General features: G+C 42.8%; 1 protein-coding gene across 5 annotated transcripts; it reads left to right on the forward strand.

The window, feature by feature from the left end:
* The first annotated feature begins 2,014 nt into the window (after window positions 1–2,014).
* LOC136509380 (UDP-glycosyltransferase TURAN-like) lies at window positions 2,015–4,002 on the forward strand. 5 transcript variants are annotated; one of them, XM_066504197.1, is made up of 5 exons: window positions 2,015–2,182; window positions 3,004–3,093; window positions 3,174–3,240; window positions 3,308–3,371; window positions 3,744–4,002. In XM_066504197.1, exons 2-5 carry the CDS (start codon window positions 3,026–3,028, stop codon window positions 3,836–3,838), a joined length of 294 nt encoding a protein of 97 aa, XP_066360294.1. In that variant the 5' UTR covers window positions 2,015–2,182; window positions 3,004–3,025; the 3' UTR covers window positions 3,839–4,002. The 5 variants fall into 5 exon arrangements, 2 of the variants coding, with proteins under 2 accessions (XP_066360294.1, XP_066360296.1); XR_010772342.1 differs by having other exon boundaries at window positions 2,029–2,182; window positions 3,316–3,371; XR_010772341.1 differs by having other exon boundaries at window positions 2,032–2,182; window positions 3,319–3,371.
* Window positions 4,003–9,545: the final 5,543 nt, after the last annotated feature.

Genomic DNA, 9,545 nt, shown 5'->3' on the forward strand with positions numbered 1-9,545 from the left:
CTCTGATACGGCCCCAAATTAACTTAAAGGTGTATTTTTCTTTTTAATTAACATAAACTGAAGTTGTTGGTGTCACTGTCGAAATGATTTGTAGAGATACCTCTGTCTCTATAAATCATAGATTTATAAAGATGACTGGACCGTCCCTACACTACGGGAGAGACAAAATTCCCCGAGTGTCGCTGGCTTCCCCGAGTGCTAAAAATCGGGCACTCAGGAAAGAGAATCTTCCCCGAGTGTTGCACTCGAGGAAGAATTGCACTCAGGGAAGAGAGGCTTTCCCGAGTGCCGCAGAGATCTTGGCACTCGGTAAAGATCAGCACTCGGCAAAGGCCCTCTTCCCCGAGTGCAACACTCGGGGAAGATCGGCACTCGGCAAAGAAACATGTTACTTGACGGTTCACCCCACCCACGCCGTTAAAACTTAAAAAAACAAAAATTCTTCCCCGAGTGCCAGGGAAGGCACTCGGGGAAGAGGCCCTTTCCCGAGTGTCAGAACAGGACACTCGGGGAAGAGGCTGCCTTCCCCGAGTGCTCTGTCCTGGCACTCGGGAAAGGGCATCTTCCCCGAGTGCCAGGGAAGGCACTCGGGGAAGATTTTTTGTTTTTTTTTTTTGTTTTTTCACCTCATTTTTTTGTGAGGCCTTCCCACATTATTTGAAACTGTCTGTTCAAATTTGGGACAATTTTCACTTTTTTTGTTATATTTCGTTAGTTTTTTTCGTTTCGTTGAATTTTTTTGCATACTTCGAATTTGAACTGCAGGTGCATGAAATAATAGAATTTGGTGATTCAAAAAATTATATTAATGATATTTGGTGTATGTTGATGCCTTATCCAGGAACTCGCATGAAATGTCGAGCATCTTGTTGACGTAACATGACGAACAACTTGCGGGAAAAGTGTATTTAAATTATATAAAATCCGAACGAAGTCCGAAAATCGCGAAACTTGTCTGGGCGTCGTGTTATCGCATGTAGAGGCTATGATAAAAAAATCGAAAAGGTTTCGACGAAGTTGCGATGTCGGATGCCTAAAACCCAGACATCTCCGCATGCCTCTACAAGTGATCACATGCGGAGATGTCTAGGTTTTAGGCATCCGACATCGCAACTTGCTCGAAACCTTCTCGATTTTTTCTCGTAGCCTCTACATGCGATAACACGACGCCCAGACAAGTTTCGTGATTTTCGGACTTCGTTCGGATTTTATATAATTTAAAAACACTTTTCTTGCAAGTTGTTCGTCATGTTACGTCAACAAGATGCTCGACATTTCATGCGAGTTCCTGGATAAGGCCTCAACATACACCAAATATCATTAATATAATTTTTTGAATCACCAAATTCTATTATTTCATGCACCTGCAGTTCAAATTTGAAGTATGCAAAAAAATTCAACGAAACAAAAAAAACTAACGAAATATAACAAAAAAAATCAAAATTGTCCCAAATTTGAATAAGGAGTTTTAACTAATGTGGGAAGGCCTCACAAAAAAAATTATGCACAAAAAACAAAAAAAACAAAAATTCTTCCCCGAGTGCCTTTCCTACCACTCGGGGAAAAGGCCCTTTCCCGAGTGCTAGGACAGGGCACTCGAGGAAGACTTAAAAAAAAAAGCCCAGCAGGCCTTATCTAAACCTAACCGGCCACCCCACACCCACACCCGCCGCCGCTGCCGCTCGCTGGCCCAGCGCCACCGCGCCCCCGCAGCCCCCGCCGCCGCCACAGCTTGCCCCCCGGGCCGCGCGCCCCCCGCTGCTGCCGCAGCTAGCCCCCCGCGCCGCGCGCCCCCGCAGCCCCCGCAGCCCCTGCCGGCGCGCGCTCTCTCTCTCTCTCTCTGCCTGCGACGACTGGGCTACGCCTCCGCCGCCGCCGCCCTGCGTCAGGAGCCAGAGGTCTTCGTTGGACCCTTCGCCCACGACGAGCGTCCGCCAAGTTTTCCCGCTCGCACCATTTCCCTTCTCTTCCTGATGTGCTAAACCGAGCACCCAAAACCTAACTTAATCGGCTGTGCATGTGCACACCCATGTCCTTCACCGGTTCCATCCCTGTCCGTAGGCTGACGGCGACGGCGATGGCGGAGGCGATGGAGAGGAGGAAGTGCGCGGCAGTCGTGGTACTGGGCGACATCGGTCGCAGCCCGCGGATGCAGTACCACTCCCTCTCGCTCGATAACCAGGTCCGCTCCTCCTAAATCCACCATCTCGTTTTAGCAGTGTTTCGGTTAAATTGGGCAGGGCTGCACTCGAACCGTCTCTCCAGCTTGCTGCGCGCAGTTGATTGCTTCCGCAGTAGCAAAAAATTATCTATTGGCCATGGAAAGATTTTGGAGTGACGTGAAGGAAGGAATAGTCCTTACAGTTACCTATCCGATGTTCAGAACACCAAGCATGCAATACAGGAGGGGAAAGAGATAGCCATGAATGACACGGCAACTAATGCCAAGAAGTTTGAGGAGCAGAGATGTCTAAATCATTGATACAAATTATACAACACATTTCTTTTCTTTGAGTGCAAAGATCTTGTAGAGTTCCAGACATCACAAATCTCTTACTTAGTAAAGATAATTTTGAGCATACAGTAATCCAAATAGACCTCCATACATTATTATTTTTTACATTCATCAGAGGTATATTTTTCTGAAAAAAATAAAGATAGTCATATGATAATTTCATTAGTGAGAGAGATTAATCAAGGAAAGAGAGAGTACATATATAGGAATAAAGTACTGCCTATGAATTAGCATATACCTGAAAATCAACAACTCTGTGTAAATATAGAAATCATAGAAAGGAGGGAGAGAATCCAAGGTAGCATGTATCGCTTGATTGACATGGAAGAAGTCACATTATAGTCAAAATATATTTCTGGTAATCCATTTTACCCTGATCGTTTATCTTCTGTTAAGATTAACATAACATATATAACTTGGTATTCCAGAATTTTGTTCCTTTACTTGAAAATATGTGTTAATATAGTAACTTGTTCTGTATTCTATAGGTTTGAGAAGCACTTTGGGCAGATGGCTGATGGTGCCTTTTGTGTTACAAAAGCAATGCAGCATGAGCTTGCTCAAAATTGGGGAATCAGGTAGACTGATCAAACTTAAACATAGTTTTCTCCATATATATGAAGGACTGCTGTTCACATTCTCTAGTCTGCAATTCCAGGGCGACAGTTCTTTATGATCAATCTCCTGATTTTTTCCACCCTGCTTCATTGATGGAGAAACATGGGGTGAGCATTTATTTTGAGTTTTCATTCCTCCTTCCAGTACCACATGTGACCTGAAGACACGTAATAGTTGTTTAGCAGGCTAGGGAATTCCATCTGTAGTGCTATGGGCAATGCTGATTGCATATCAGTGGGTATGTTTTTTCTTTAGTTAACCAGAGCATTTTGATGTTTTGTGCTTATTTCACTTCAATTTATTTCTTGTTGCCTGATCATACCACCACCACCACATCGTCTAGAGTCTACTCCGGTGAGTATGAGTACGGATGTTTTACTTTCTTTGCTCATGCTTAGTGTCAAACCTAGTGATGGCCTTCGTGCCGGATTTGTTGATGTGCCGGCCTTCGTGCCGGAAATGTGGTTGTCGGCCTTCGTGCCGACGTTTTTCTTGCAGGTTTTGGAAACCTCCCCGTGCAGGGGAGGTGCTGCCGAAATTTTCAACTTTTCTTTAAACTCCTTACATTTTTATCTTGTCACTCACGTGCAATCTCCTCTCTTTTTTACAGCATCAATCGGGGGCGGCGTCGAACCATGTCGAAGGGTCGCCGGCATCGCACGTCGGGCCATCCCCACCTGGACCGTCGCCAGGATCGCACGCTAGGGCGTCCCACCCCTCATAGTCGCCGTGAGCCGCCTTCGGAGTCGTTTTTATGTATTGAACTTGTGAACTTGGAATAGTGTGTACTTTTGAACGTGTGGTTTGTAATATATTGTGGATTTCGGACAAATTTGGTCGTTTGTGATATATAAATGTGGTTTGTGACATATTGGTGTTGATTTGTGGTTTGTGATATATATATATATATATGCTTTGTTGTTTACATGGAAAAGCAAAAAACAAAAAAAAGAATTTTAGAGGTGGCTTCCCCGAGTGCCTGTGCTGTGGCACTCGGGAAAGAGGGAATTTTTATAAAAAAAACAAATTTCTTCCCCGAGTGCTTGAGCTGTGGCACTCGGGGAAGAGTATTTAAAAAACATTTCAAAAATCTTTCCCGAGTGTTGCACTCGGGGAAGAAAATAAAAAAAAAACGACATCGGCCGTCGGCCAACGGCGTTTAAGTCTTCCCCGAGTGCCAACACGGCACTCGTCAAAGCCTTCCCCGAGTGCACGATTTTTGACACTGGGGGAAGGCGACTTTCCCGTGAGAGGATTAGCCGGAGGCTCTTCCCCGAGTGTTGCACTCGGGGAAGGCTTCCCCGAGTGCAACTGGCACTCGGGGAAGCCAGCAGTTCCTGTAGTGCTAAAAATCAAATTTTAGAAATCACAACTACCGGAAACTGGCACTTTGCCGACACTACTGGAGGCCGCGGCTTTGCTGAGTGTTTTTACACTCGGCAAAGAGCCCTTTGCACTCGGCAAAGGCTTTGCCGAGTGTAGCACTCGGCAAAGTCCGCTCGGCAAAATTTTTCTCAGCAAAGGGTCTTTGCCGAGTGCTTTTTATCGGGGCACTCGGCAAAATAAAAAACAATTTTGCCGAGTGCTTGGGGCGGCACTCGGCAAAATATTTTCGGTCGTTCCACATCGGCCGTTAACGGTTATTTTGCCGAGGGCCTGACCCAGCACTCGGCAAAAAAAATTTTTTTTTTAAATTACTTTGCCGAGTGCCCAAGTCTAGGCACTCGGCAAAGTTTTTTAATTATTTTTTTTAAAAATTACTTTGCCGAGTGCCCCTGTCCAGGCACTCGGCAAATTTTTTTTATTTTTTTTAAAAAATTACTTTGCCGAGTGCCCCAGCCCAGGCACTCGGCAAAGAATTTCTGGATTTTTTTAAAAAAAATACTTTGCCGAGTGCCCCTGACCGGGCACTCGGCAAAGTTTTTTTTTATTTTTGTAAAAAAATAATTTGCCGAGTGCCCCAGCCTAGGCACTCGGCAAAGAATTTTTGGATTTTTTTAAAAAAATACTTTGCCGAGTGCCCCTGCCCGGGCACTCGACAAAGTTTTTTTTTATTTTTTTAAAAAAATTACTTTGCCGAGTGCCCTAGCCTAGGCACTCGGCAAAGAATTTCTGGATTTTTTAAAAAAATACTTTGCCGAGTGCCCCTGCCCGGGCACTCGGCAAAGTTTTTTTATTTTTTTTTTAAATACTTTGCCGAGTGCCCCAGCCTAGGCACTCGGCAAAGAATTTCTGGAATTTTTTTGGAAAAAACTTTGCCGAGTGCCTTGTCCATGGCACTCGGCAAAGACCCCGAGAATTGTAATTTTTTTTACATTCCATTGTAACAGACAATATATATATATATATATACACACACACATCAATCATCACATCTATATCACCAACATGCATTATATATCACAAGCACACGCATATTTAATAAATCCATCACAAATTCACCAAAGTTCAACATCACAAGTTTATTATTACAAGTTCGACATCACAAAGTTCAACATCTCTACTGCGGCGACGGAAACTGCAGGTGTGGCTCCCTGGACAGCGGTGAAGGACCGGACTGCGGCGAAGGGTTGACGTGATCAGCCGCCGGTGACACGCTAGCGGGATTGTTTGAACCCGCCGACGGAGGCTGCACAAAAGAGAAGAGATTGCATATGTTAGACTAAAAATTGAAAATTTCGGCAGCACCTCCCCTGCACTGGGAGGTTTCCAACCTGCAAGAAACAACGGCATCCGACGTCACAATTTGCTCGAAACCTTTAAAAATTTTTACCACAGCCTCCACATGTGATAACACGACGCCTCGACAAGTTTCATGATTTTCGGACTTCGTTTGCATTTTATATAATTTAAAATCACATTTCCGGCAAGTACCTCGACATGTTACGTCAACGAGATACTCGAGATTTCATGTGACTTTCTGGATACGGCCTAAACATACCCTAAATATCATGAGTATCAATTTTTGGATGACCAAAGTCCATTATTCCATGTACCTGCAATTTAAATTTGAAATATCCCAAACAATTAGACGAAACGAAATAAACTAATGAAATATATCAAAAAAGTCAAAATTGCCCCAAATTTTAAAATAGAGTTTTAAATACTGTCACAAGGCCATAGAAAAAAATTTGGGCCCAAAATCAAAAAAAAAATTTGCCGAGTGCCATGGGGGGGCACTTGGCAAAGTGGGCTTTGCCGAGTGCCGGCCCAGAAGGCACTTGGCAAAGCTGATTTTCAAAAATAAATTTTTTTTTTGCCGAGTGCCTGACGCTGGCACTCGGCAAAATAAGTTTTAAAAAATTAAAAAAAAAAATTTGCCGAGTGCCCAAGGTTTACACTCGGCAAAATAAGTTTTTAAAAATAATAAAAAAAAATTTGCCGAGTGCCATCCGTTAGGCACTCGGCAAAGTCTGACGGTAGATGCCCGCCATCACGGGCCGGCCACCTTTTGCCGAGTGGGACTTTTGCCGAGTGCCGCGGCACTCAGCAAAGCCTAGATTTGCCGAGAGCCAGGCTTTGCCGAGTGCATGGCGCTCGGCAAAGCCACCTTTGCCGAGTGCTTTATTTTGCCGAGTGCGGCACTCGGCAAAATTTTTCTTTGCCGAGTGTCCCGATAAAAAGCACTCGGCAAAGTCTCAAGCACTCGGCAAAGTACAGTTTTTTAGTAGTGCGAGTGCCGGAAGCTTTGCCGAGTGTATTTTATCGGGCACTCGGCAAAGACGGCTTTGCCGAGTGTTTTTTTCGGCACTCGGCAAAGATGGCTTTGCCGAGTGTTTTTTTTTTGCACTCGGCAAAGATGTATTTTGCCGAGTGCCATTTTTTGGCACTCGGCAAAATGCGTCTTTGCCGAGTGCCTTTTTTCAAAATACGTCTTTGCCGAGTACCTTTTTTGGCACTCGGCAAAGAGGCATTTTGCCGTGTGTATTTTTTTTGGCCCTCGGCAAATTATTTTTTCAAAGCAATTTTGAGGCCCGAAATGAATTCAAATAAAAAACTTTTCAACTACAAAGTTGCATTAACTTCTCAAGATCTACAAAGTTTATTTTGATCATTTCTTCATTTGACAAAACGACAATAACGTTGTTCATAAAATCTACATCTCTCTCATATGTCTCATATTAGTTTCATGAAAGTAGAAGAGGGATATATAAAATTTGTAAATAATGTTACTACCACTATGTTGGATGAACAAATGACCAAAATAAACTTTGTAGATCTTGAGAAGTTATGAAATTTTGTAGTTGGCAACATTTTGATTTGAAATCATCTTGTCATGCAAAAACGGCGTTTGAATTTGAAAATTTAAATTTTTCAAAAGACCTCGGATGGAAAAACTTCCTAAACGAAAATTGTAGATCTCCAAAAGTTATGAAACTATGTAGTTGACAACTTTTTGATTTGAAATCATCTTATCATGCAAAATTACGTTTGAATTTCTCAAATTTAAAATTCAAATTTTTCAAACGACCTCGGATGGAAAAACTTCCTAAATGAAAATTGTAGATCTCGAAAAGTTATGAAAGTTTATGGTTGACCACTTTTTGATTTGAATTCGTTTAGGGCCTCAAACAAGCAATTTACTCTTGATTTAGTATAATATACGATGATAGATAACGGAATTTAGACACAAGTGACAGTGTAGTGCAGTGGTAGAGCAGCAGACACGCGAGGGAGAGGTCGTGAGTTCGAATCCCACCGGCCGCGTTAGCCACGAATTTTGTGCAAAAAATGCAGCGACTTCGATGGCCGGTGGCGCTAGATGGACGAGCGCTGGCCGATGGCGGCCTTCCCTGAAAAATTTTTTTTGCTATTATTTTTTGGTTTTTTCGCATTTTCATTTTACCGAGTGTAAATCTTTGCCAAGTGCTTTTCCGGCACTCGGCAAAGGCTTTACCGAGTGCCCGACAAAAAGCACTCGGCAAAGGCTTCTTTGCCGATTAATTCTTTGCCGAGTGCGGCACTCGACAAAGCCTTTGCCGAGTGTATTTCGGGCTTTGCCGAGTGCCACAGACACTCGGCAAAGTGCCGATTTCCAGTAGTGCAAGTAGGAAAAAACATTTTTTTTGAATGTGGAGAAACCCAACAGAAGTAAAATGGTTACGTGGTTATATCTCACAAAACACGCATACATGCTGCCGTGGGGGTTCAAAATCGCAATTTCCAGCATTGCGCGTACCTCTCCCAACCACTTCCACCCTAAAGTCACTTTTGACTAAAGTCTAGATACGTTATATTCACTTTATTGGATTTTGAAATAATTTCTGAAGACCTCAAACGAATTCAAATGAAAAAAGGCTTCAATTGAAAAGTTATAGATATTGCAATACAACTTTTTTTTTGTTTCTCTATCCGAGGTCGTTTAAAATTTTTGAATTCCAATATGTGAGGACTTCAAATTAATTTTTGGGACCATAGATTATTTCAAATAAAAAGTTTCTCAATTGTGATGTTTTATATCTTTTCAAGATCTATTACTTTGGTTTTCATCATTTATCCATATGATGTCGTTTGAAAAATAAAAAAATGAATTTTAAATGTGAGAATTTCAAATAGAATTTGTGGGATTTCAATGATTTCCTATGAGAAAATTGTCAACTACAAGGTTGTAGATCTCTTCGACATATACAAGTTTAATAAAGTTTCTCTTCATCTAACTTCATTGGTAAAGGTTATGAATTTTACTATATGATGCACGTATTTTTTGAGATGACTGTACATCCATTCTCCTCAAAAATTTGATTTTTATAGGCAGACCGGCTTGGGAACCCTTTTTAGAGGCGGGTTTTAATGATAGAGTCGACTCTGCTAAAAAAAGCCTCCATTACTAAAAACCAATTGTGTAGAAGTGAATACTTGTACAGGGTATCCCTTGTAAACTATATATTGTCCTGGTCAACCATGCCCTCTTCCTAGTCAGCCCTCCACTCTCCTTACCAGTCAACAACCAGAAGCTCGCCCCTTTCCCCCCTGATCTCCTCAACCATAACAAAGTGCCACCTTAGCCACAACCCTGTTATATTATTGTGCTACTCATTCCTAATGTCTGAGCCACCCTTCTGGAAAGGGGATGTCTATCTAGATTTGAGTCTTTTGAGGGTTGTTGACACATTTGTTTGGCCCAAATGATATTAATCCAACGGTGCCTACTACATTTTCCAGTTGCGATGAGCTCACTGTCATGCAACTCATACCTCCCCGCTGCTAGAAACCTGCCATCTCCACAACCCTCTCCCATCACGCTCACGGGGCGGCCTTAGTAGTAACACCACCCAACTAGAATCCTCGACACCACAAACAGTCTAAGCCTATCATGGCATTGCAGCCCTACCCACTAATCGTTGCATCCATCAGACTATCCTGCCACTGACAACCTTCACATAATCTTATGTTGTTCAGTGAAAAGCCCACA

This window comes from Miscanthus floridulus, chromosome 15 (genome assembly GCF_019320115.1).
Source record: "Miscanthus floridulus cultivar M001 chromosome 15, ASM1932011v1, whole genome shotgun sequence".
Classification (NCBI taxonomy): Eukaryota; Viridiplantae; Streptophyta; class Magnoliopsida; order Poales; family Poaceae; genus Miscanthus; species Miscanthus floridulus.

Coding starts and splice junctions, on each gene's coding strand:
- LOC136509380 (XM_066504197.1), top strand. CDS start 3,026: ATGGCTGATGGTGCCTTTTGTGTTACAAAAGCAATGCAGCATGAGCTT. Junction 3,094..3,173: donor GCTCAAAATTGGGGAATCAG/GTAGACTGATCA, acceptor CTGCAATTCCAG/GGCGACAGTTCTTTATGATC. Junction 3,241..3,307: donor CATTGATGGAGAAACATGGG/GTGAGCATTTAT, acceptor GACACGTAATAG/TTGTTTAGCAGGCTAGGGAA.